A 26854-nucleotide genomic window follows, 5' to 3' on the forward strand; every position below is an offset into this window, starting at 1 on the left:
TTCATTCACATTATTGTATAGCGATAACTTATTCTTTCCATTTTGCTCAATCTATTGTACTGTTGTGGGCATTGGTTTTTTTCCAGTTTGAAACTATTACAATGAACGCAGTGGCAAACATTCTTGTGCATGCTTTTTGGTGTATGTATCCACGAGTGGAGTTGCCGGACCATAGGATTTGTGTATGTTCAGCTTTAGTGCTAGCATACTATCTTAGTCGGCTTGGGCTGCTATAACCAAATATCACAGACTGGGGGGCTTAAGCAACAGACATTTATTTCTCCCATTCTGGAGGCTGGGAACTCCAAGATCAAGGTGCCAGCAGATTTGGGTTCTGATGAGAGCGCACTTCCTGACTTGTAGATATCTCCCATCTTGTCGTGACTTCCCATGGCCTTTCCTCAAGGAGAGAGAGATCTGTCTTCTTCCTCTTATAAGGGTACTAATCCCATCAAGAGGGTCCCACCCTTATGACCTCATCTAAACCTAATCACTTCCCAAAGGCCTCACCTCCAAATACCCTCCATCATACTGGGGGTTAGGGCTTCAACATATGCCTGGGAGGAGCACAAACATTCAGGCCACAACACATACTGTACTTTTTTTTTAAATGCTTATTTTGAGAGAGAGGGAGAGATAGAGTATATGTGCGCAAGTGTGAAAGCAGGGGAGGATCAGAGAGAGAGGGAGAAAGAGAGAATCCCAAGCAGGCTCCGTGCTGTCAGTGAAGAGCCCCACACGGGGCTGGATCCCACGAATTGGCAGATTATGACCTGAGCCGAAATCAAGAAACGGATGCTTAACTGGCTGAGCCACCCGGCGCCCCATGCGCCTTTGACTCCTGCTTTGGAGTCACCTCGGATACTCCTTGTCCCCACAATCATTTGGTTCCTAGGGAAAAGAGTGCATCAGTATTGTCTCTGGGGTTTGCTCCCAAGCTGCTGGCACCTATTCTATAAATGTGGTACAGGGTAGGCAGGGACAGATATCCCACAACTCTTTTCTGCCAAAAATGGTCTTAAGGCACAGTGATGGTAAGATGTCTTCTGATTCTAAAATCCTGAGATGGAAGAGAAGCCTGGGAATACGCACATCCTGGGATTAATGGGATAAGGTATGTGTCAAAGACCAAAGACCATGCCCTGAGGACTGTGACAGTTAAAAGTGGAACAGAGGACGGACAGTCAGCAAAAGAGCCTGAAGGACCAGTGTGATCAAAGCACAGCCGGAGGGTGTGCATCTCAGAGACCCTGAGAAGAGCTTGAAAAAGGAGGCAAAGGTGAGTAGTGTCATGAGGTTGACAGGCCAATGAGGATGGAGACGAGATCTCTAAATGTGTTGAAATGAAGGTCCTGGTGTCTTTGTTAGGACCTGTTTCAATGAACTAGGGGGAACAGAATCACCATTAAACTGGGCAGAAAGGGACTTGGAAGTAAGTCAACAGAGATAGGGTGTATAAACAGAAACTTAGCTTTGAAAGGGTAGAAAGAAATGGGGTGATAATCCAAGGCAGACATGGGCTGAAGGAAGGGCTCTGCTTTTTTTTAATGTTCATTTATTTATTTAGAGAGAGAGAGGGAGAGAGCATGAGCAGGGAAGGGGAAGAGAGGGAGAGGGAGAGAGAATCCCAAGCAGGCTCAACACTGTCAATGCAGAGCCTGACGCAGGGCTCGAACTCACCAACCATGAGATCATGACCTGAGCGGAAATCAAGAGTAGGACACTTAACTCACTCTGCCACCCAGGCACCAGAAGAGCTCTGATTTTTTAAGAGGATATTAAACCATGTTTGTACATGAATTTGCATGAGTCAACAGTGAAGGAGAAATGAATGGTACAAAAGATTCACAGACAGCTGCAGGAAAGAAGTTCTTCAGAGCCTGGGTGGAGGGACAGAAGTAGGAAGGATGGGAGAAGGGGCTATCACTTCAGTTGGTGGCTGGGTTTGGTGACAGGAAAGGGAGGTAACTTTTGCCAAGAGTCCAATATTCAGGACAAAGAACTGCCCAGATCTGGACGTTAATTTTCCTCTCCCTAAATGGGCACTTGATTGGGGGGGGGGCGGGGGGAGACAAGTGACCGTGCACCACTCTTGCCTTTGGCTAGCCACCAACATCCCACTCCCCGAGCCCGTGAGTGAGGGCAAAGGGTTAACCACAAGGTTAAAGGTCGGCGAGGTAGCAGAACGTATATGCTCCATCTAGCCCATCTCTGGGCCTGCCAGTTTTCACCAACCTGCATTTCACCATTTCATCCATCCTCTCGTTTCTGCACCAGGCCAGATCCTCTCTCGCTGGCCCCGCCCTCCCAGGGGAAGACACCGGGCTCGAGCTGGAGCCCCTGGAGCGCGCGCCCGCCTCCATCGCGCCTGCGCACAGGGCTCCCTCGGCTCCCTGGGCCGGGTGGACCGTCACCCAGCGTGTTCCCCGCGCCTCGCTCTCGGGCGCGCGCGCCTGCACGGCGCCTGCGCAGAGGAACGAGGAAACCGGTTCCCTGGTGCGGTCCCGGCGCCTGCGCACTGAGGGCTCCGGGCCTCCCGGCCTGAGGGAGAGGAGCAGGGAAGATGGCGGCTGTGGTGGAAAATGTAGTGAAGCTGTGAGTTGTCGTTTCTTTCTCTCCTAGGCCGGGGGGCGGGGGGGGCCTTGTAAGGGACCTGGGAGTAGGGGGCGGTGCGGGAGGGGACGAGGCGGAGGGAAGGACGTGCCCGAGAAGGCGTCGTTGCGACTCCTGGTAGGGAGGGCAACAGGAGACTCCCGAGACGACGTTGCGCTTCTTTGGAAACTTGTGGAGGCCCCGAGGGGGGCCCACGGGAGCCCCTTACAGGCAGCCTCCCTGCGGGGCTGTGCGGTCTGAGCTTTCCTTAAGGCTCACGGTGTCCTGAGCATGGCGCCCTTGTGGCGTACGAGAGACCAGTCTGGGTGCGCTCTAAAGACCAGACGCCTCGGTCCGGAGGGGCCGGGTCGAGGGTGGACCCGGGACCGACCCGTGTCCCCGCGAAGCCCGGCCGCCGACCCCTCCCCATCGGCTGCCCGCAGCCGGTCCTGGAGCAACAGGCTCAGCAGCCTTGGCGCAGTTAAGCCCCGCGGAGCTGTTTTAACAGCCCCGTGACGTTCGGGGTGGGGGGGGGGTGGTCTTGAGGATGTGCTACCCCAGACCAAAAACATTCTTGGGAAGAATTTGTGGAGGAGCCGATGCAGAAGAGCGAGAACTTCAGGGGAGAGGGCCTTTGCGCCGGCCAGTCCAGCCACCAAAAAACGGGAACTGGACGGAAGCAGTCCAGGACGCCTCTGCAGCCCAGAGGGGCACCTAGGTGGGCAGGCTGCGCGCTGTGCAGTCCCCTTGTGCCAGGCAGGTGTCGAGCAAAGTTAGTTAATGGTTGTTGGGCAATGGAGAGGGGTCTGTTGGCTGTGAGTTCAAGATGCTTTGGGACTTGATTTCACCCAGCCTCCTCCCTGAAGATGGAAATGGGTTCATGCCGGGTGGGCAAATAGAGCAAGCTCTTTTTAATGGGTAAATTGGGCTTGGTGCAGCAGTAGGAAAATGGGAAGGTGTCTAGTTGTCCAGATGTCCAGGCAGGGCTTTTGGATTTTGCCTGGATGACAAGGTAAAGGTTTGGCAACTATTCTGAGGGACTCGCAGCTTCTCATCTGCCTTTGTGGTGGGCTGAGCCCCCACTCTTCCCAAGAGCCTTTTTAAAGAGTATGTTGCTTCCCCCTTTTCTGCCTGTAGCCTTTTTCTTTGAGAATGCATTCCCACTTCCATTAAGCTAAGTGCCTTCTCTTGTGGGTTGTTTTTTTTTTTTTTTTTTTACTTGCTTTCAGCTCCATCCTGCCTCCTCTTTCAGCTACCCCTCCTCCTAACACTATTATCTTTCTCTCTGATCTGCCCACTCCAGTTTCCCCCAGCTCTTTCTTCAGGCTGACATTTCCCTCAATTTAGAAATGTCGCTGTTGATCTACCATTTGTATAGTTATCCTTCCTGACTCAGATGTTCTTTCTTTGTTTCCCTGCCTTTCTCTTTGTTGATTCCCACCCCCCCCCCACAAATCCCATTGTAAGGGGAGGTTTTACAAAGGTTTCATACTTCCCAGAAACGAATCAGAGCCCCTACCTTAGAAATCTTACTGTACTGGGGGAACGTCAGACTTCCCTAGGTTTGGAGAGTTAATCGGTAATAAGACTTTGTGTTGGGAGACTTTCTTCAGGGAAATAGAGTTGCCAACCCTTTCATGTGGTGCTAAAAGGGAGGACTTGCCTGTTGACACAGAGCATGACTTATTCGTCTTCAAGGAACTACAGAGATTGTGAGGGTCACCAGCCACTGGTTCCTGAGTACTAGTAACTTTCTCCTCTGTTGTAGCTGCAGAGGGCTGTGAGCCGCAATTAATACATTTTCCTACAGAACTTGCCCTTTAAGAGGGGGCTTGTATTCTTCCTATAGCATCGTCACCGTGGAGAGAGATATCTTTCCGGAGCTTCTCTTGATCATGGTGTGCCTGCTCTTTGAACAGCTGAGATGATACATCCAGGTCAGGACTACTAGCTCATCTTTTCTGACTTGCATCTTGTTCTGGAAGAAGAATCTTCCTATTTATAAATTCTCTCTTAATCTCTCCTCATCAGATCCTCTCTTCTCCCAGCTTAGGTATTTCATGGCCAGTTCTCTACTCGGGAGACCGTTTGCACCGCCTTCTGAAATCCCACTTAACTCACAAGGGCTTTGATAGAACATCTCTCACTCTTTCACCCCAAACCAATTCTAGCCTCCTTGCTCTGACTTTGCAGCCCAAAGTCCATCTCATCCTTCCTTCCATTTGACTTCCAGTGTCAGTATCAATTCCCATCAGCAGAAACAAAGGAGCTGCAGCATTCAGCCGTGTTTATCCAATTTTCCTCTGTGTGGTAAGGACATGGCTGCCTCCTAAAGGCCAGCTACTGTGAGCCTGTTCCTTTCTCTTTACTCTCCAACACAAGATTCATGCTTCCCTCAAATTACAGTCATTACAGCTCATTGAAATAAGCCAGGCTGTCTTGTGTTGTCACCGTCTTGTGTATGGTGTGTGTCTTTTTCAGTTGCTTGGGAACATACTAAGTAGGCTGTGCCTAAGTAGTCTCTTACGGCTGCTGTGAGAGCCCCCCCTCTGATTCCAGAGCATGGTTTGTTGGTGTAGCTTGAGTTGTGGACATAAGCAACAAAGACATACTCTGTCCAGCTTCTCATGCTAGGGGTCTCCTTCACAGACTATGTTTGAGCTTATCAAGTCCAGCCTCCCCAGTCTGTAGCAGAGGGACTTGAGCTCCACGTGGGTTGATTAAATGTCGACATTTGTCTGGTGACTTGTAGCCATGCAAGGTCTTACTCCCAGGTCAAGTCAGGATGTCCCAGATGCCTTTGAGGGTATTGGGGATACAGTGGCAAAGAAACCACCCCTGCCTTCAGTTTATTTATTTTTATTTTTTATTTTTTTTCAACGTTTATGTATTTTTGGGACAGAGAGAGACAGAGCCTGAACGGGGGAGGGGCAGAGAGAGAGGGAGACACAGAATCGGAAGCAGGCTCCAGGGTCTGAGCCATCAGCCCAGAGCCCGACGCGGGGCTCGAACTCACGGACCGCGAGATCGTGACCTGGCTGAAGTCAGACGCCCAACCCACTGCGCCACCTAGGCGCCCCTGTTTATTTTTAAGATTGATTGAATATGTAGATACGAATCATTATAGTTACTTTAAGTTCCGTTAATAAAGTGCTTGTTAAACTGTGAAGGGTGAGAACAAGATTGTTTCTCTATACGTGCTTCTTAGAACCAAGTAGTTCCTGGCACTGTGTAATTTTCCTGCTTTTTAAAGCACTTAAAGGTTTACCTCTTTTTTTTTTTTTAACGTTTATTTTGAGAGAGAGCGCGCACACGTGCACACACGAGCAGGGGAGGAGCAGAGAGAGAGAGAGAGAGAGAAAATCCCAAGCAGGGTCCACACTGTCAGCGCAGAGCCCAGTATGGTGCTCAAACCCACGAACCTCAAGATCATGATCTGAGGTGAAACCAGTAGTCCAAGGCTTAACCGACTGAGCCACCCAGGCACCCCAAGGTTTACCTTTGATTTTGATTTCAAGCTGAGTCTTTGAGTAAATAATTTGATGGTGGGAATGGGAAAGGACCTAGGATGGGCCTCTGAGCAAACAGGTTTTATATACTCTAATAGTACACTAAAAAAGTAGGCTTCAAGGTGGTTCAGGTATTTTCAGATGTTTTCCACTGACTGTAAAATTAGTATATAGAATTAATTAGTTGTCTAAATACAGGTCCCCCGCCTCACCCCGGCTATCCAAAAGTAGAGTGTTCCTATGAAACTGTTCATAAGCTGAAATGGCATAAAGCAACGAAGCAATTACCACTTCTTGAAAGCGAACATTCTCTCTGAATCTCTTTTGGTTAGTGAAAACAGGTACTAATGTAGGTCTTTTGTAAAAGTGAAGTGCCATAAAGGAAACTGTCAGTGGGAGAAACCTGTGCATGGTTCAAAATTCAAAAGGTATAAAATGGCATAGAAGAGAAATTGCCCCCAGTCTTTCTCTCTGGAGGCCTACGGTTTCTTTTCCACCTCTTGTTACGTAAATGGTAGCATCTCCTAACACTTCTCATCACTGTACCTCGCTTATTTTTTTCTACTCATCTTGGAGATTGTTTGATATCAGCACATGAAGAGTTTCCTTCTTTTTTTCAGATGGCTAAATACAATTTCATTGTATAGATATGCCGTAGTTTGTTAAATATATATTTTTTTTTTTAATTTTTTTTTTCAACGTTTATTTATTTTTGGGACAGAGAGAGACAGAGCATGAACAGGGGAGGGGCAGAGAGAGAGGGAGACACAGGATCGGAAACAGGCTCCAGGCTCTGAGCCATCAGCCCAGAGCCTGATGCGGGGCTCGAACTCCCGGACCGCGAGATCGTGACCTGGCTGAAGTCGGACGCTTAACCGACTGCGCCACCCAGGCGCCCCTGTTAAATATATTTTAGTAAGTCCCCCAGACCTTGTTGAACTCCTTTGCTCATTCATAAAAAGAAGCTAACCTCTGCTTCTCAGTCATGAGGGTTAAGAGAAGCAGCATCTTGGCTAGCACAAGGCTGGACTCAAGAGAGGCACAGAATGAACATTCGTTTCTTTCTCTCTTTGTGGGTTAGACTTAGGTCTGATTAGACACGTGAGAGATCATGTGTTCCTGATGGTAATTTATTTATAAAGTGCCTTTCCTCATAATGGCTTCGTGAAGGGACTTGGTGTCCCATGAGGCAGAAATGGAGGCAGATAGGACCAAGCCACGATCTCCCAGTCCCTGGAACCTTCTAAAGAAGCAGATGGCAAGGGAGGGATAGCTCAGCACCCCGTGCTCCACTCAACCCTGATCTTGGTCTTTCCGCAGCCTCGGGGAGCAGTACTACAAAGATGCCATGGAGCAGTGCCACAATTACAATGCCCGCCTCTGTGCTGAGCGCAGTGTACGCCTTCCTTTCCTGGACTCACAGACTGGAGTAGCCCAGAGCAACTGTTATATCTGGATGGAAAAGCGCCACCGGGGTCCAGGTGAGGGTTCACACTCAGAAGCACAGGAAGGAAGGAGCTTCCTCAGCTTCAGTGATGAGCCAGCTGAAAGGGTTTTCCTTCCTGCTTTCCGCGCAAGGATGAATATGGTCTTGTCTTCATTAGAAGCCCAGGGGGGATGAAGCAGACAGGTTCATACCCGCATCTTTGTTTTCTGCAGGGCTGCCCTGCTGAGGCTCTTTGGGCTCTTGGAAGCCATGTGTCAGCCAAAGCCCCTGAGCCTACATCCATTTGTCTTTTGCACAAACTGTCCCTCCTCCCGCCCCTGGACCCTCACTGTCCATATTCCTCCCTTGCTCTAGAACTCAAGGCTGGGATGGGGTGGGGAGGGCTACTCATCTAGAAAGTGTTTGATATTATTGCCTAGGGCTGGGTTAGAGCTTGACTTTTCTCTCTTTGTTTCCACAGGATTGGCCTCTGGGCAGCTGTACTCCTACCCTGCCCGGCGCTGGAGGAAAAAGCGGCGAGCCCATCCTCCTGAGGATCCAAGACTTTCTTTCCCATCTATTAAACCAGGTAAAGCACACTCCTCCCTGAGTAGGGGTGTGGCCTGCTGCATGGTTAAGAGGCCTATTATATAATTACCTATTATATACCAGGGCCAATGCTAGATCCTGAAGATACTAAAATGAATGAGAAGCCATTCTTTCCTTTAAAGAATTCAGTCTAATAGAAGCGACAGGTAAACAGATAAGTTATGGTGCCATGTAAACTGGAGTGTCTTGGGCAACCAGAGACCAAATGACAGTGACTGGTCTATGGCTGGCCTCGCACTCTGTAGACCCAGAGCGGTCTGCTTTCAGCCCTTGTGAGCCTCGCCTCATCCTGACCTTGCCTACAGACACGGACCAAACCCTGAAGAAAGAGGGGCTGATCTCTCAAGACGGCAGTAGTTTAGAGGCTCTGTTGCGCACCGACCCCCTGGAGAAGCGAGGCGCCCCAGATCCCCGAGTGGATGATGACAGCCTGGGCGAGTTTCCTGTAACCAACAGTCGAGCACGGAAGGTACAAGGTTAACACTGTGGCTAAGGGAGCTTTGATGGAAACCGGCCTCGTCTTCATCAGAGGCCACCCAGTAAGCAGAGTGGAGGCAGGCCCGTGGGTTCTCCTGCTTCATTCCCTGATTAGCGCTGGCTACTGACTGGCTTTGCTTTTAGCATCCAGTTTTTCCTGTGTCTTTCCTTCTAAGGACAGACTCTCCTTCGTTCATCTTTTGTCACAGATGTTTTTTGGTGCCCGGGGTTACATGGGTGAAGCAGACCTGGTCCCTGCCAACAGGGAAGATAAAACTATACATAGAAATAATAAGAGCTAAAAATATGGCAGGTACTGTGCTAAGTGCTTTCCCATTGCTTTCTCTAGTCTTTACAACTTTATGAAGTAGGTACTGTGGCCTCCATTTCACATGCAGGGAAGTTGAAACAGAGTAGTTGAAAAGGAAACTTCCTATAAGGCCGCACAAGTAAGCAACAAAGTTCTAATTTACATCTAAAAATTGGGGGCGCCTAGCAATACAATACAATACAATACAATAATTAATTAATTAAAGTAAAAAAAAAATCTAGCAAGCAGGATGTCAGAGGGAAGGGAACCGTTGTTGGTGTGCCCCTAGGGCAGCAGATCAGAGGCAGGAGAGGACATGGCTACTTGGGGTACCAGGGAAGACTTTCTGAAAACATGGCATTTGATTCGGTCCCTTGTTGATGGTGGGGAAGGCACTCCAGGAGAACAACACGAAAGGGAAGGAAAGCCCACAGCATCGAACAGAGAAGGACTGGGGCGGTAGGGTGTTGAAGGGCCGCAGTAAGGAACGAGGCCGGAGCAGAGGGGCCAGCTGACCGAGGAGGTTGTGGGTGGCCTGGCCAGTCCTGCCGTGGGGGAGCTTTTGAGTGTACTTTGTATCTGCCCATCCTAATCCTCCCGTCCACTCAGCGGATCCTAGAACCAGATGACTTCCTGGATGACCTTGATGACGAGGACTATGAAGAAGACACTCCCAAGCGTCGGGGCAAGGGGAAGTCCAAGGTGAGGAGCCACGGTGCTGCCTGCAGGGGAGCCCGCGGAGTCCCTCTGCGTTATTGTTTGTCATTGCCATTTCTCCTCTCGTGAAGTCAGCAGCCACTTCCTGGAGAGCTTAACTCCTCAGGCCTAGACAGCTTGGTAAGACATCTTTTTGTTCTTTTTGGCAGGGTAAAGGTGTGGGCAGTGCCCGGAAGAAGCTGGACGCTTCCATCCTGGAGGATCGGGACAAGCCCTATGCCTGTGACAGTGAGTGCCTCATGAGTGGGTGGGTAGTCCCTGCCTTGGACCCAGCCCCTGCTCAGGATGCGAGAGAAGGGAGGGTATTGTTCTTGGTCAGAGTGGTAAAACAATCCTCGACACTGTCCTGCCTGCCGACTGGAGGCCCCGGTCTCTGCTCCACAATGGGTGGGACCTGCATGCTCTGGGAGAGATCTCTGCTGTCCCTGGGGGTGGGGGACTGGGGGTGGGGGCCCACTCAGCAGGCAGAATTGGCCTCTCAATAGACCGTGTCCAGGTCTGCTGGCCCTAGTCAAGCCAGGGCCCCCAGAGTCCAGCACTGAGTTTTTCAATGTCTGCTCTCCCCCTTTTCTCTGACTCGCCCCACTTCTGTTCCTCCACCCTGGGAGCGCCATCGCCGCTGGTCTCTCTCTCGTTCGCTCCGCTCTCCTGCTGCTGCCGCTCCTGTCTCAAGTGTATCAAGGCCTTCTTCTCATGACTTTTCTTTCTGTCTTTCAGATAGTTTCAAACAAAAGCATACCTCGAAAGCGCCCCAGAGAGGTAGCTCTCTCAACTTTTCAGACTTTTGGTTTTCCTATCCCTTTTCCCTCCTCCCTTGTTTCTCCCACCTTTCTCATCTCCTGTGATGCTAGTGTAAAAATTTCTGGAATGGCATGGGGTAGGAGCAGGGGGCTTTCTGTTGTGCTCCGCTCCTCACAGTCCTGGAAGCTGCCTCTACCGCTGCTTGTCTCCCACAGACTGGCTCAGGGCTGCTCGGCCCCGCTGCATGGGGTGGCTTCAAAGCATTCTAAGGAACCCGCTACGAACAGATCCCTCTGCTTCCCCTTCCCCAGAACAGACACTCGGTGGTCAGCTAACGTTTCTCACCGTCTCACCACCTCCTCCCGTCCTCTCCCCATTCCTTCCTGCCGGCCCCCTTGCTCTTTTTGGTGTCACTGCTTAAGAGTACAAGATGCCTTGTGGGGATCTGCTTTCTTTGCTGGTTGGCAGGGGGTGGGCAGGGCACTGATGTGAGAGTGTCTTTGAATTGCCTTGGGGGCCAGATACCCCAGTGGACTCAGTTGGTAGGCGATCCCCAAGTGATCCACTCCCCACTCCTTTATCCTCATTGGGCAGAGACGAGCTCTGTGGGATTCACGGGTAGCTTGAGCTTCCCACGTGGACTGAGAGGTAAAAAAAGTTTGGCGTCTCTTCCTTACCTTTATTCCTTCTTGCCGTATTGCAAGAGTATAGAAATTCCCTTCCCTTCCTGACCCGGAGCTCCCCAGACTGTTGCCAGGGCAAGTGGTAATGGGGCCAGGGTTCAGCCTCCCAGACAGCCAGTGTGGAAGAGCAGAGGTGGCCACGGGCTGGGGGTTAACGGGGAAGGGCTACGGAAGCTGGAGAGCCCCGGGGCCTGACGCTCCTAGCCGAGGGGAGGCGGCCATCACTGAAGGCCTGTCTCAGACGGAGCCGACGGGGGCAGGGTGGTTGCCTCTGCCTCAGGTGGAGCCCCACGACTTGGAGGGGCGGGGATGTGGCACTCTCGGATCCTAACACCTTTCTCTGCAATCTTCTCCCCACTCAGTCTGTGGAAAACGTTACAAGAACCGACCCGGCCTCAGTTACCACTACGCCCACTCCCACTTGGCTGAGGAGGAGGGTGAGGACAAGGAAGACTCACAGCCACCCACCCCGGTTTCCCAGAGGTCGGAGGAGCAGAAATGTAAGCTGAGCGTCGGAGGTGGGGCGAGCGGGAGTCGGCCTATGAAGAGCCCTCCTTGCAGGGATGCGGGGTGCTCAGAGGCCCCGGTGGGTGTCGTCAGAGTTCTTTCTCTGTAGCCAAGAAGGGTCCCGACGGGTTGGCCCTGCCCAACAACTACTGCGACTTCTGCCTGGGGGATTCCAAGATCAACAAGAAGACAGGGCAGCCCGAGGAGCTGGTGTCCTGCTCCGACTGTGGCCGCTCAGGTACCTCCAGCCCAGGGCCGCGGGCAGCCCCCCCGGGGAGCCCCGGGCAACCCGCCCACTGCGCCACCGCACCGCCCCACAGCTGCCTGTGTCACCTGCTCCCCCACCCTCCACAGGGCACCCGTCTTGCCTGCAGTTCACCCCGGTGATGATGGCGGCCGTGAAGACCTACCGCTGGCAGTGCATCGAGTGCAAGTGCTGCAACATCTGCGGCACCTCCGAGAACGATGTGCGTGTCCCCACCCCGCACGCCTGGCTCCGGCCGCCCGCGGCCCTTGTGCGGGAGCTCCCTGTGAGAGGGAAGCAAGACCCTCCCCAGCACCCCAGTGAGAACTTCGGGTCCCTTGCTCGGCAGGTGCTCCTTGAGCGCCAGCTTTGTGTCAGCTGCCGTTCTAGGCACTGAGGACACAAGACCCACGAGGCCACTCCCTTCATGGGATCTGTCCCCTCCCGGGAACAAGCGGTGCGCAAGGAGATGAGTGACACTTCGGCGACAGGCCGTGAAGAGAGTGGAAGCGGTGGTGTGGCAGAGTCCCTGGGTAATGCGTGTAGGTGGTCAGAGCCGGCCTTGCCGAGGAGGTGACGTTGGTGTTGAGATTTGGCTGATGCAGAGGAGCCGGTCCAAGAAGGTTTGCGGGTGCAGCGTGGCCAGGGGAGGGGCACCACGTGCAGAGGACTTAAGGCAGACGAGCCAAGTGTACTGAGGCAGCGTGGCCAGCTGGGGCCTTCCTGCAGTGGGAGCACAGTGGGTGGGGAGCGCGGAAGGCGCTCCACCAGGTCTGAGGGTTTACTCGGAGTGATGTGCCCTGTCTTTAACATTTGTAGAAGATAACTTTAGTCTGTGAAGAATAGAACATAGGGGACGAGAGTGGAGGCCAGGAGCTGAGTTAGGAAGCTGGGAGGATTCAGGTGGAATGACAGTGACTCACTCAGTCTGAGTGGAGGATAGCCATTTTCTTTCCTTTCCTTCCCTTTCCTCCTCCTTGTTTGTTTATTTTGAGAGAGACTGAGACAGCACGAGTGTGGGAGGGACAGAGAGAGAAAATCCCAAGCAGGCTCCGCACTGTCAGCACGGAACCTGACTCGGGGCTCAAACTCACGAAACCACGAGGCCATGACCTGAGCCCAAACCGAGTCTGATGCCTAATTGAGCCATGCAGGTGCCCCAGGACAGCCATTTTCTATCCAGAAATTCCCGAGTCTGTTCTTACCTGCCACCTCCCCCACCCCTCTTGGAAGTAGCAGCGGTGTCTACAGAAGCTCCCATCCCTACCCGCCCCCAGTGGCCTGACAGGCCCCCTAGTCACTCACCTGCCCCTTCCTCTTCCATCTTGCCTTCTCTAGGACCAGCTGCTCTTCTGCGACGACTGTGATCGTGGCTACCATATGTACTGTCTCACCCCATCCATGTCTGAGCCTCCTGAAGGTAGGTTGCTTGGAACAGTTCTCGTTAGTAACTTGGAAGACCACTCGCGCAATAAGTGAGTTCTCTTCTCGGTGACCTGTTCTTCTCAGTCAGGGAATAGATACTTTGCCTTCACTCAGAATGCTTTCCTGGCATTTCAACTTCAAGGGTTTAATGTGTGCACATTATCACTGGATACATTTAGAAACGCAGAAAATTCCCAGCCCAAGAGAAAACAAATGCTGAGCAGAAAACAGTTACCAGAAGGAGTGGTTTGTTTTCCTCCAGCTGGTCCAGGAAACTCCGTTTGTAGTTTGTCTGATGTGAGGCTTTGGTGTCAGCTCTTTGAACTTGACAGGTTTGAGTGTCCACGGCATCTCTCTTCCCTTGCCGAGTCTAGAAAACTGTTAAACCTGGAGCCTGAGTGGGTCACTGTGCCCCTCCAGTAGTTTGCTTAATGATGCTCTGAGTCTGTGGAAGCTCTTCAGCCGAACCCGTGGTGGCACCAAAAAGTGGCAGCGTCTCTGAAGTCCCCCTCCAGCCAGATCTGTGTGCCCAGACTCCTCCTTTATAGAAATTCGGGAGCTGGCTCGGGAGGATGTGAGTGTCTGGTTTTCACTGTGCACAGAGGATGTGGGCCAGCATTACAGACAAGAGCGAGTGACCCACTGTGTGGTTAAGCTGACTTGTAACAGAGGTCAGACTGCTGTCACCCCCCTAGGGAAGGAGACACTAGCGAAGTGTGAGAGTCCTTTGGCAGCTGCAGGGGAGCACACAGCTGGTGTCCTCGGTCATGCCCACTTTGTGTATCTACTTTGGGGAAAAGTCATGTGTTTTGTGGTTTGTTTTTTTTAACCGTAAAATGTTAATTTACAGACGAAATTGGACGTGAACTGTACAAGGGCCTTCCTAGTGAAGTACTGTCAGATGCTGAGGTAGTGAAGAGCTGCAGGCAGCTGAGGGAGAACTCTCTAGAAGCCGTGAGGTGGTCTAGGCTCTAAGTCGGGCGTCAGCAAACTGCAGCCTGTAAGCCAGATCCAGCCGCAGCTAGTGTATACAGCTCACAAGCTAAGAATGGTTTTTACATTTTTAAAGGAGATTTTAAAAAAAGAAGAACATGGGACCGAGACTATATGTGGCTCACAAAGCCTAAAATATTTAACGCTCTGGCTGGCTGTTTACAGAGAAGCCTGCCAGCCCCTGTAGTATTGACCTTTCAGTTAGAAAGGACCTTCTTCCATTTTGAGAGTCCTAGATTGCCGAAGAGTTTATAAAAGGTGTGGATCCTCTCCCGTGTACACATCCACATATGTACAATTACATTTATGATTTTGAGGCATTAAGGGCTCATTTTCTTTCTAAAAACCAAAACAAGAATGCAACCGTAACAAATATTAATCAGCAAAGTATGAAGCAGTTATTTTTCTGACGAGGGACATTTTTTCCAGTTTTTCTGTGAAATAGATAATAGCAAGTTGGGTCATCACAGTTTGCCCCTTTTCCTCTCTTCGGTCCTCAGACTCTCCTCAAACGCCAGTGACGGTGGCAAGCCCGTCTCCTCTTTCTGTGGATTTCACAGAAAGCTGGCTTACTGTGGAATCAAACTTGGTTTCTCTAGAGCCTCTGTTCATGATCTCCGCTCTGACCTTTGGGGCCATGAGAACCAAGTCTGGTTCTTCTGTAATCACAAGTCTAAAGCTGAGATGCTTGAAAAAATTCTGCCCTCCCAGGCCCTCCTAGAGATTCTGATTTAATAGGGCCAAGAGGGCCTAGGAGTCTACATTTGGAAATAGTCCTCCAGGTGATTCTTTCTTTCAGCCCCGAGAATTATTTCTCATGATACTTGAAGCCCTAGAGGTTTCTTTTAGCTCAGGGTAACGGAGTTCGCTGCGGCAGAACATCTCTCATCCTACCTGTAGCTGGTCCTGCTGCTGGAAGGAGAGGTGGGGAGTGGAGGGGCAACACGCCAGGGCCGTGTGGGCCCCGTCCTGACCCTTTCTGTTTCTCTGCAGGAAGTTGGAGCTGCCACTTGTGTCTGGACCTGTTGAAGGAGAAAGCTTCCATCTACCAGAACCAGAACTCCTCTTGATGTGCCCCCATCCCCGCTCCCCTCCCCCACCCCCGTGCATCTAGGGCTGTTTCTCTCCTCCTCTCTTGTTTTTCATGCCCACCTCTCCCCTCCTCCTCTTTCACAAGTCCAGAGAACCTCGGGTGGTCGTGCCAATCTGCCTTTGGCAGCAGCAAGCTGGGGTGGCAGCTCTGGCCGCCCCTGGCCCTAGGCCCTCAGGGAGAACGGAGCAGCACACTGCCCCGAGGCATGCCTGCGGCCCGGCTTCTCACTGCTCTCCGTGACGTGCATTCACTCTGCCTGCCTTGGGCCCCGGCCCTGGTGATCACAGGGTTCAAACAGTGTCCTCTGAGAAAGAGTGGGAGAGCAGCTCGCTTTTCTCTCTGCTCTGCCTCCACTCTGGTCCCCAGGGTGTTCCCGTCCCCTGGAGGTGAGCAGACCAGGGTCTCTTTGCCAAGAGCGGCTGGGAGTGAGCAGCTGAGCGAGCTGGGGCAGCGCTTGCACGGAGCTTTCCGGGCCTGTTGTGCCGCTTAGCCTCGCTGCCTCCTTCCCCTAGAATGGCTCTCTGCAGCCCTCTCTTCCTGCTACCCAGGATCCTTTGCCTGAGCCAGGATGCTCTTGGTCACCCTCCTTGTTCTGTCCTGTCCCACTCACTCCACCCCACCCCAGGGGGAGTAGCAGCTTCACCTGATTCTTCCTTGTGCTCACCTGGCTCGCTCGCAGGCGGTCTCTAACGACCGAAGCATTCCCTGCCCTTGGAATTTCCTGTCTTCTGCCTCCTCTCCTTATTCCCTTTGGTTTTGTGGGGAGAGGGGAAGAATCAGGGGGCCAGGCCAGCAGCTTGGGGGCCACAGGGAGACGTTGGATAATGTGCCTGTTTTTTAACTCGATGAAAAAGCCTACCTCCGAAATCCCCTTTTTGTTCTTCCTGGACCTGGACATTCAGCTCCTGCCCTTAACTGAATTGGGAGCCTCTGCCTCCTGCTCTGTGTATCCTGGCTCCTGGGTCACAGGGAAGCCACACGGACATCCCTTTCTTCCCTTGCACGCTCGCTAGCGGCTGGTAAGGTCTTCACACCCTGATTCCTCAGTTTTTTGCCTGGTGACACTGACATGAAGTAGTGGGGGGGACAGTCCATGCCAGGACACCCTGGAGTGGCCTTCCCCTTGGCTGTGGGCAGGCCCTAATTCACTGTCGCTTTGGAGTTGAGGTGTCTTTTCTTTCTTTAGTTCCTGTATTCTAAACATTAGTACAAATAAACGTTTTTACACAGAACTCCCTGCTGGATGGTTTATCTCCTGACTCCCTTTCCCGGTTAAGAAGGTCATTTCATCCTAAGACTTCTTCCCTAGGACAGTGGTTTTTATTTAATCTCAAATTAAAGTTTTTGCTGAACCCCTGTATGTGAAGCATATATAAAAAATTGAGCACTCTGTTAGTTCTAACTCTTTAACGTATATTTGTGTTACAGCTATTCCTTGTTGTAAAGGACAGAGTTATTCCAGTTAATACAAAACTTGGGTTAGAGTCGGGTTCGGCATCCTGTTTCTGTATTTTGGTTGGTTTGAAGGAAATTCTGCGAGACTTGTATATGCACATGGTGACAGGTTTCTAAGAGTTGATCTTGGGATTTCAGATACTTTACACGGGTTCAGGAGCTTGAGTCTAAATATAAAAGAATCACAGAAGAAAATATTATGATGGGACATGTGAAAGCTTTGTGCATGGATAATGCACATGAGCAGAGAGACCCCTCACTCAGCCTTGCTTGCCTGGCATTCGTTCCTCTAGGTACAGTGTGCATGAGCTCGGCCCCCACTGCCACCTTCCTCGGGACTTGTCTACATGCACAAAAATGAGTTTCCTTCTTTGCAGCCAGCTTTTTTTTTTTTTTTTTTTTTGATAGCTTCCATAACGGATCTTCTATATCACTTGAGCGTGTGTTTTGAAGTTAAGCTTTTTTTTTTTTTTTTTTTTTAGTTTGAGAGAGAAAGAGCGCGTGCAAGTGGGGGAAGGACAGAGAGAATCCAAAGCAGGCTCTGTACTGTCAGCATGGAGCCTGATGTGGGGCTTGAACTCATGAACTGTGACATGACCCGAGCAGAAGTCTGACACCTAACTGAACCACCCAGGTGCCCTGAAGTTCTTAAACTTAAGATTTGAATCAATCAGTTATGAACCCACTGAGGTATCCTTAGCATTTTTTGGAACAGTCTGAAAGCCACTGTTACCCACTAGAAGCCAGTGGCCTAGACCATTGCATTCAATAATAGGGTGCTCTAGGCTGGGAATTTTGGTAGCAGCAAAGCACATCCCCTGTCCTCAGGCTTTTACACGGAAGTAGGCCAGAAGCAGAGGGAGTAAAGCAATGATCGTTGGTAGCTGAGTAGTCTCTAAGAGAAAAGGAGGTGAAAAGAAGAAGAAATGTAAAAAAAAAAAAAATGCTTTAGCAGACATAAATTCGGGAAGGGTTTGCAAGGGATGAGATTTAGGATGGGACATAGAGGGATGGAAGAAGAATCAGCTGGTAGAATTGGGCTGGGGAGGGAAGCCTGTGAGAAAGGCAGAGAGATGGGGACTCTCTGTGGCCCCCATCCCATCTGTGGCCCCAGGCTTCCCATCAGAGCTGGCAGTGGGGGAGGGAAACGAGGCTGGAAGGCCGGCTGAGGTTGAGGGTGGGAAGCACTCTACTGCAGGTCGAAGTGTCTATATCCAGTTGCTAACAATAGGCAGGACCGAAGGTTACCGAGGAAGGGACTGGTATTAGATCTTGAGTCAAGAAACTTGAATCTTGCCAACAGGTACCAAAACCAAGAAAAATTAGTCCTTTTTCGCCCTAAATCAGAACCGGCCCCAGGCAAGTAGTTACCGCTAGCTAGCTGGACAGATCGACGTGAGACCAGCGCTGTCCATGGTAACAGCTTTTGTGTGGCTTAAAGCTTTCATCCATTTTTCTCACAACCAATCCGTGAGGGGTGTCAGCCCTATTTGGTAGATGAGAAAAGCTGAGACTGCCTAGGTCAAGGTCAGGAGGGCCTTGAGACGCCAAGCCTTCTCTCCCGTGCCCACGCTGCCCAGAGGCTCGTCAGGCCCCAGAGGCTGGCGGCGCCTCCGGGACTCCCGCGGGGTCTTGGCTCCGCCTCATAGCCCCTCGCGCTGGAAGCCCCGCCCCCAGGAGGGCCCCGCCACTTCCCCGACGTCCAATGAGACTTAGCTGGGGGAGGGACTGAACGTCATTGAGGGCCAATCTGATTGGGCCTGGGCGGAGCTGCGGCGGGTGGGAGCTGAGCGGCTGCACCGCGGTCTTCCCAGCCGGGGGAGAGCCCGGCGCGGGCGGCGCGCACGGGGCCCTGCTGTGCGCGCGCCCGCCGCCCGCCACCCGCGCAGCCCCTCGGCCCACTCCGCCCTTCGGGTCGTGGCGCCCGTCCCTCCCTCGCTCTCCCGTCGGCGCCCGGACAGGGGCTCGGGAGCCGAGCCTAGCCGGGGCAGGGGCGGGAGCCGCGGGACGAGCGCCTGAGGTGGGTGCGGAGCGGGAGACAGGGAGGCAGGGAGGCCGGGCGGGCGGGCGCCTGGGTACGCCCCGCCGAAGGACCCCGCGTCGAGGTGGAGAGAGGTCGGCCAGGTGGCGGAGCCCGGCTCCTGGCCTGCCTCGGTCCCAGGCGCTCGGGTCCGCGCCCTAGTCCCCCTCCCAGGCCACCACCCTCCCCTCTGGGGACACCTCGTCCCTCTGGCTGCCTGCGGCCTCCTCACCCCTCTTGCTGTTTGTCGCCTGTGCACCTGCCTTCTGGGCCTTGCGCTCGCACTGCCTCTCCAGGCCCGCCCCGCCCCCCCCTCCCCCCCGCAGTCTTACCTCCTCAGGACCCAGCACCAAATTAGCCTGGTTCCTTCTGCTCCCATCCGTCCCTCTTTGTCGTCTGTACACTTGTCACCTCAACTCTGTTCATCCACTCTGCCCCCTCCTTCTCCCCGAACCCCCCCTTCCCAACATCCAGCCCAGGCCATCATCCCTCTCCCCCTCCCGGGGACTCCTCCCCCCAGCCCTGATTGTCCCCTACACCTGCCCCACTCAGCCCCAGCCCCATATCCTCCCCCATCCATGCTCCTTTGTTGTCTCTGCAGCTGGCCCCTTGGCTCTATCCATCCTTCTCCCCGAAACTCTAGCCCAGACTCCTCCGTCTAACCAGTGAGCCACCCCCTCCCCGGTTCCGTTCTGCCATCCCTCCTGATCTGTGCCCAGCCCACGGTTCCCTCAGCCTAGCCACCCCCTTCCTTCCAGCCCAGCCCTCTGAACACCTACCCAGTGTACCCCCTCACCCTCTCCCGGCTGGCCCAGTCTTCCCCGGGGTCTCCCCTACACCAGCCGACTTCCCTGTCCTCATCCATCCTCTTTTCCTGCCTGTGCTCCTCTCCCATCCTCCTGGCCTCAGCCGGCTGCACCCCCGCTCACTCTTTCCTCCCCCGACAGGTGCCGTGGAGAAGCCATGGAGCTGAGCAGCAAGAAGAAGCTGCACGCCCTGTCCCTGGCCGAGAAGATCCAGGTGCTGGAGCTGCTGGATGAGTCCAAGATGTCCCAGTCGGAGGTGGCCCGGCGCTTCCAGGTCTCCCAGCCCCAGATCTCACGCATCTGCAAGAATAAGGAGAAGCTGCTGGCGGACTGGTGCAGCGGCACGGCCAACCGGGAGCGCAAGCGCAAGCGGGAGTCCAAGTACAGCGGGATTGACGAGGCCCTGCTCTGCTGGTACCACATCGCCCGGGCCAAGGCCTGGGACGTGACGGGGCCCATGCTGCTCCACAAAGCCAAGGAGCTGGCCGACATCATGGGCCAGGATTTTGTCCCCAGCATTGGCTGGCTGGTCCGCTGGAAACGCCGGAACAATGTGGGCTTCGGGGCCCGGCACGTCCTGGCGCCTCCGTTCCCCCCCGAGCCACCTCCCCCGGGCCCCACGTCCCAGGCCCAGCCTCCTCTTTCTCTCAAAGACTTCTCCCCCGAGGACGTTTTCGGCTGCGCCGAAGTGCCTCTGCTGTACCGGGCGGTGCCCGGCAGAGGGGGCGCGCGCGACCGGGTGCAGGTGCTGCTGTGCGCCAACAGCAGAGGCACCGAGAAGCGGCGCGTGTGGGTCAGCGGGCTCCGGGCCGCGCCAACGTGCCTCTTCGGGGTCAGCGGTGCGGCTCTGCCGGCCTCCTACCACCCCGACCTGGGCGTCCCCTGGTCAGAGTGGCTGGCCCAGTTTGACAGGGACATGGCGCGGCAAGGCCGACAGGTGACCCTGCTGCTGGCCGCCCGGGTGGCGGAGGGGTTGGCCGGCCGGCCCGGGCTCCGCCACGTGCGGCTCCTGCCTCTGGCCGCCGACGGCAGCACGCCTTCGCTGCCCGGCTCCGTGGTCCGGGCCTTCAGGACCCACTACCGGCACCGCCTGCTGGGCAAGCTGGCTGCCGTCCGGAGCAAGAGGGCCGGCGCCTCGCTGGCCGAGGCCGCGGCGGGCATCACCGTGCTGGACGCGCTGCACATGGCGGCGGCCGCCTGGGCCAAGGTGCCCCCCCAGCTCATCGGGAGCAGCTTCGTCCAGGAAGGGCTGGCTCCCTGCAAGATGTCCCCGTCCCCAGACCAAGCCTCCGAGATGCCGCCGGTCCCCGGCGGGCTGAGCCTCGAGGAGTTTTCCCGCTTTGTGGACCTGGAGGGTGAGGAGCCCGCGTCTGGGGGGTGCAAGGAGGAGACGGGCACTGAGGACGAGGCGGGGGCCGGAGAGGACGGCCTCGGGCCCCTGCCCACCAAAGCCGACGCCCTCCGGGCACTGGGCACGCTGAGGAGGTGGCTGGAGTGCAACGGCACCTCCCCTGAGCTCTTTGAAAAATTCTACGCCTGCGAGGAGGAGGTGGAGCGTCTCTGCGGCTCGTGAGGGGCCCCCCTTGCTGCTGGCCGGGCCCCCCCTCTCCTGTTTCCCATGGAAACGCCCTCGCTAGGAAGGCGGGCTGGAGGCTGGGCTCTTTCCCGCGGAAATGGAGCTTCGGGAAAGGTGTGGAAGGGAGACAAGCGGTGGAGACCGAGTCGAAGCCCCGAGAGAAGGTCGCCCCAGCCTCCAGAAGAGGGTTCTGAAGATGGGGCGCGCGGGGCGGGGTGTGAGGCTAGCGTGTCGTTTCTCAACCTCCAGGGAGGCCGGGACCTGGGAAGGAAGAATTGAGGCTTTACGGACAGGCCGATCCCTTGAACTCTGTGTCGGAAACAGTTCTGCTTCTGGAAATAAAGTTTTTTAATCAGAAGAGAGGTCGGGGTGTTGTTTTCACGGAAAAGGGGCGAAAGCTTTCAACTCAGATTTTTAAAATTGACTGCTGAGGCTGGCCGCGACGCCGCCGTCCGGGCTTGGCCGCTGTGGCTGCACGTGACCGGCAGCACCCCCGTCTTCCAGAACTCCAGCGGGAAGGACTCCCCGGGAACGGGGACCCCTTACCTGCCGACAGACAGATCCCGAGTATCGTCCCAGGACATTCTGCTGCTCTGATGACTTCGCTCTCAGATCGTGGCATTAGGAACGGGGGGAGGGGTGGCTAGGGACAGTCTAGGGAAACCACACGGAGCCAGAACTTGGCATCGCCATCCGTTCCTTTGATCATTTCACAACATCTCTTCAGCAAGCTTCCTGTGTGGTGAGCTTGCAAAAATGGCCTCCCTGCCGGGCAGGGCCTCACAGTGACAGTGCGGTGTGACTAAAGGCCGTCCCACTGGCTTGTGCAAAGTGCTGTGGCCCCCAGGAGCCTGGGGAGACTCCTGGAGGGGGGGGAGCGGGAAGGACAATCCAGGCCAAGGGGAGGCAAGCATGGAGGCCTGCCGGGAAGGAGGGGGCCCCAGGTGGTGAGCAGAGGCAGGCGGTCCCTCTAGAGCGCAGGGGGAGGCGTGGGGAGCAGGAGGGGTCTTCAGCCCACCACGCAAGCTGGTGGGGCACCCCAAGGGGTCTCAGGGTGGGGACAGGTCATTCGTGGGATCCATGGGGCGCCCGGGTGGCTCAGTCGGTTAAGCGTCCGACTTCGGCTCAGGTCATGATCTCGAAGTTCGAGAGTTCGAGCCCCACGTCAGGCTCTGTGCTGATGGCTCGGAGCCCGGGGCCTGCTTCAGCTTCTGTGTCTCCCTCTCTCTCTGCCCCTCCCCCACCTGTGCTCTCTCGGTCTCTCTGAAAAATGAATAAATATTTGTTAAAAATTTAGAATAACTGAGACGTGGAGACGTGGGTCCAGGTGAGAGGTGGGCAGCCTGAGCCAGATCAGGGAGTAGGATCTGAAGAGGATGGATTGGCCTGGAAAGGACATGGGCTGTGGACACAGACGGACCCTGGCTGGTGAGGCGTCCAGCTCAGGCCCAAATCCTACTGCGGCCGAAAAGGCAATCGACCGTCACATGCCAGCGCGGCACAGTTTTCTGGGGGGTGTTGCGGTCCAGGACACGGCGCCCAGGGCAGCCACGCTCACGCCCCCCTGCTCGCCTGGCCCAGGCTCCCCCTCACTGGGGGCATGGCTGCGGCACTTTGTCGACTTTGATGAAGTACCTTTCTTCTTTTTTTTTTTTTTAATTTTTTTTTAATGCTTATTTACTTTTGAAGGAGAGAGAGACAGAGTGTGAGCAGGAGAGGGGTAGAAGAGAGGGAGACACAGAATCCGAAGCAGGCTCCAGACTCTGAGCTGTCAGCAGAGTCCGGCTCAGGGCTTGAACCCATGGACTGCGAGATCACGACCTGAGCCGAAGTCAGACGCTCAACCGACTGAGCCACCCAGGCGCCCCACAATCCTCAGTGTATTAAGGAAAGCTCCCGGGACGCTAACTTCTGTTGTATACTTCTAACTTCTTGAAGCTCTTTCTTCTCCAGGCATCCCCGTCACCTTACTGGCCTCATTTTCTTTCTCGTGTATATATTATATATATATATACACACAAATATATTGTTTTATAAATAAAAACAAACAAAAAAACAACATATATATATAATTGTTGTTATATATATATATATATATATATATATATAAAAATTGTTGTTTTGTTTTTATTTTTCATCTCTGGAAAACCCGAAGATCTCGTTTAGGAGAGCGCTTCAGAAAAATTTGTAGTTACTCCTGCCAGACACCAGAGGGCGCGCCTACCATGATAAGTTAATTTCTCCATGGACGATGTCCCTGGGGCGCCTGGGTGGCTCGGTTGGTTAAGCTTCTGACTTCAGCTCAGGTTATGATCTTGCCGCCTGTGAGTCCGAGCCCTGCGTCAGGCTCTGTGCTGACAGCCCGGAGCCTGGAGCCTGCTTCGGATTCTGTGTCTCCCTCTCTCTCTGCTCCTCCTCTGCTGATACTGTTTCTCAAAAATAAATAAACATTAAGAAAAAAATTTTAAAAAAGAATAAAAAAAAGGAAGGAAAGAAAGGTGTCCCAGACCTGAAGCAATATGAATAGGCATGTGGTTTCTGGTTCACAGAGGAGACGATCTTGTTCTTAATTTTTGTCCACCACGAGGGAGAGGTAGGTTTCTTAGTAAATTCCCTTTAACTGGTGGATGGAGATTTTCTGGTCTACCTTTGCACTAAAGGTGTATCCCTCTCCAGAATCTTGGCTTAATTTATGAGTCTGGGGTTCAGTTCCCCCTGACAGTTCCATGCAGTTATTTAACCTAAATGCTGAGAAGCATTAGTGCGAGCCCCTTAGCAGCTCCAATTCCAACACGCTGGTTTACGCTTACTTCCTTGTTTTGAAGGGGCGCTTGGGAAGTTCCCTTACTTCTTGAAAGGTTAGGGTTTTCAGATCCTGTTTGTTCTAATGGATCTGGAGTCTAGTTGCTTTCTAGTAGGAGGGATCTAGGTAAAGTCGAGAGCATCAGTCTGCCAGAGGGGGAGTTGGGAAGATCAGTTTTCTTTCTTTCTTCATTCATTCATTCATTTGTTCAAAACCATCGATTGAGCACCTCTGTGTGCCAGCTAGGGTTGTGATGATGTACAAAAACAGACGAGGTCTTTGCTTCACGGAGCTCATAGCTTAGAGCAGAGACATTATAATAAAAGAATCACACAAACAAGTGTGATTACAGACGAAGTGGGGATTGCATGAAAGCTAGTGCTTCTCAAACTGTGGGCCACACCAGCAGCATCAGTAGGAACTTAGTAAAGCACAAGTCCTTGGCCTCTTCCCAAACTTACTGAATCAGAAACCCCAGCATGGGACCCAGTAATCTGTATTTCAACAAGCACCCCCCCCCGCCAGGTGATTCTAAACTACTGCCATAAGCCAAAGGAACTTGACCTAGACAGAGGGGCTGACCAAATTTCCCTAAGGAAGTGGTGATGACAACAGAAAGATGAGTGAGAGGCGCATAGGCAGTGAGAACAGCATGTGCAAATGTCCCGCGGTCAGAGGGAATCTGGTTGTTTAAGGAACCAAGAGAAGGTGAATGTCTGAGGGCCTTGAAGTTTGTAGAAGAAGCTTGCCCTGATTCCTCAGAATGATGGAAAGCCATCCAGGAGGATGAGAGGAGTAGGGTGTCTTGATCAGAACTGCATTTGAAAAAGCAGAGTTACTTGTTCAGATTCAGGACAGGACCAAGGCTGTGGCATGAGGATGGCAAAAGAGGGAGTGAGTCCTAGAAAACTTCAGAAGCAGGGTTGGCAGGAGCTGGGGACTCCTTTGATATGGGAGGAGGGGAAAAGGAGAGCTTCCTGGAGACATCTGGCCCGAGGACATACCTGTACCGCAGAGCACTGCAGCAGGAGGGGACCGGGAGGAGCCATGACGTGCCTTTGAGATCCTCAAGGATAGGTGACCAGAGACAGAGGGCAGTGTGGGCGTGGAGCTCCGGACAGCGGTTAAGCCAGAAACAAGTCACATTCACGAAGTGAATCCCCACAAGTCTGAAGGAATTGATTTAAGCCAGAATCGTCCTTGGGTGTGTCATTTCCCCCTATAGTCTTCGTGTCACTATCCACATAAGTTAGCCTCCTGTGGTCACTACTCTGAAAATAAACGTGACATTTGACAGTATGAAACCAGTAAGATGCTGTACATGCTCGCCCAAGTTACAAGCTCCTGATGTGCAAGCCTCAGACACCATCCCCGTTGTCAACTCAAAGCAAGTGCATCTGCTATTTTCTTTCCTAGTTCTTAAGGATTCCTTTCCCCTCAGCGAGTCCTCAAACGTAATGATGACCCCCAACGATACGTTAATTCCTTGTGGAATTTAACGTGACTATTATGAGACCCTGCTGATGTAAAAACACTTGGCTTTTAGAAATATCCTTGGGGGATCCCTAGGCAGCTCAGTGGGTTGAGCATCTGACTCTCGATTTCGGCTCAGGTCATGATCTCACGGTTTGTGAGTTCGAGCCCTGCCTTGGGCTGTGCACAGACAGCGCAGATCCTGCTTGGGATTCTCTCTCCTTCTGTGTCTGCCCCTCTCCTGATCATGTGCGTGCATGCGTTCTCTCTCTCACCAAATAAACTTAAAAAAATTGTCTTGGGGTGCCTGGGGGCTCAGTCGGTTAAGTGTCCGACTTCAGGTCAGGTCATGATCTCGCGGTTCGTGGGTTCGAGCCTCGTGGAGCCTGCTTCGGATTCTGTGTCTCCCTCTATTTCTGCCCCTCCCCCACTTGTGCTCCGTGTGTGTGGGTGTGTCTATCTCAAAAATAAATAAACATTAAAAAAAATCTTTTTTAAAATTATCCTTGGCCACTTCCTGCCTGTTGTCTTTCCACCCTCCTTTCCAACACTGTTGTGTCCTTTCCCTGGGCCTCGGAAAGAGGAATGAGTTGTTTTCTCACTAATCGTGTTCACACTTAACCCTAACCTCCCTCCAGCTCTGTTCTGTCAGTCCAGCTAGCAGCCCTTGCCATGTGCAGCAACAGCAGCTCGGGCCGGGAGTACATGGCCCCGTGGGAGGCCTGCACTCTCTCTGGTTGTAAGGGAGGAGAGGAGAAGAGCTCCAGCCTCCAGAGACACCTCGGGAAAGAACCAGATAGGGAAAACGGAAGCCTATGCCTAGACGGTGCAAAGGCAGGCTTAAGAGTGTAATTGCTACCCCAAAAGAGGATTTAATTAAAACCCAGTCAAGAACGGATTTTTAAAGTTTATTCTCTTGCTGACAGGTAATGTGCGAAATGGCAAACTACAGAGGGCCACCCTGACCTCCTGCTCCCTTCTGGCCCATTTATAAGCGCCGCCTTCTCTCTCACATGTACCGACTGCCCCCCCCACCCCTGCCCCCAACCACTGCTGTACCACCACCGTCCTATCTGGCCCCAAATCTGGCACCAACGTGGTGCTGGACAGCCGCTGGGGCCTCACTAACCGACCAGATGTCAGAGGCAATTGAGGCACAGAAAGGGCGGTGACTGGCTGAGCCAGACCCTGTCTTTCCATATCAGGAACACAGGCTTCCTGACCCTGGCCAGGAGGGGAGGCCACTGGAGCTAGGAGTTCAAGTCCCTTCTACTGGACCCATAAGTCCCTTAGCTCGAGAGGCAGCACACACGTTTCTGCCTGTAGGAGCACCTGAACACCATTAAACCTTAATGTGTATAAAAGGGACCAGAATGCTTTGCACCACACGGATTC

General features: G+C 53.3%; 2 protein-coding genes and 1 long non-coding RNA gene across 5 annotated transcripts; 2 read left to right on the plus strand and 1 right to left on the minus strand.

Annotated features, from left to right (window-relative positions):
* Window positions 1–2510: 2510 nt before the first annotated feature.
* On the plus strand, window positions 2511–16558 carry DPF2 (double PHD fingers 2). Of its 3 annotated transcripts, XM_047070541.1 has the most exons (11): window positions 2512–2595; window positions 7422–7582; window positions 8009–8116; window positions 8442–8605; window positions 9533–9625; window positions 9790–9868; window positions 11427–11564; window positions 11681–11809; window positions 11926–12038; window positions 13154–13235; window positions 15227–16558. In XM_047070541.1, exons 1-11 carry the CDS (start codon window positions 2564–2566, stop codon window positions 15301–15303), a joined length of 1176 nt encoding a protein of 391 aa, XP_046926497.1. In that variant the 5' UTR covers window positions 2512–2563; the 3' UTR covers window positions 15304–16558. The 3 variants fall into 3 exon arrangements, with proteins under 3 accessions (XP_046926496.1, XP_046926497.1, XP_046926498.1); XM_047070540.1 differs by lacking the exons at window positions 13154–13235; window positions 15227–16558 and having other exon boundaries at window positions 2511–2595; window positions 11926–12834; XM_047070542.1 differs by lacking the exons at window positions 2512–2595; window positions 13154–13235; window positions 15227–16558 and adding an exon at window positions 4435–4529 and having other exon boundaries at window positions 11926–12834.
* On the minus strand, window positions 16499–18518 carry LOC124504888 (uncharacterized). The gene is made up of 2 exons (XR_006960541.1): window positions 18153–18518; window positions 16499–16948 (listed from the first exon to the last, which is right to left on the minus strand). It is a non-coding gene; the product is annotated as an uncharacterized LOC124504888 (long non-coding RNA).
* Window positions 18519–18870: 352 nt separating this feature from the next.
* On the plus strand, window positions 18871–22061 carry TIGD3 (tigger transposable element derived 3). The gene has a single exon (XM_047070539.1). It carries the CDS (start codon window positions 19765–19767, stop codon window positions 21178–21180), a length of 1416 nt encoding a protein of 471 aa, XP_046926495.1. The 5' UTR covers window positions 18871–19764; the 3' UTR covers window positions 21181–22061.
* Window positions 22062–26854: the final 4793 nt, after the last annotated feature.

Source organism: Lynx rufus, unplaced genomic scaffold (assembly GCF_022079265.1).
Source record: "Lynx rufus isolate CCGP_SWC_20201006 ecotype Redwood Valley unplaced genomic scaffold, mLynRuf1.p SCAF_9, whole genome shotgun sequence".
NCBI classification, from domain to species: domain Eukaryota; kingdom Metazoa; phylum Chordata; class Mammalia; order Carnivora; family Felidae; genus Lynx; species Lynx rufus.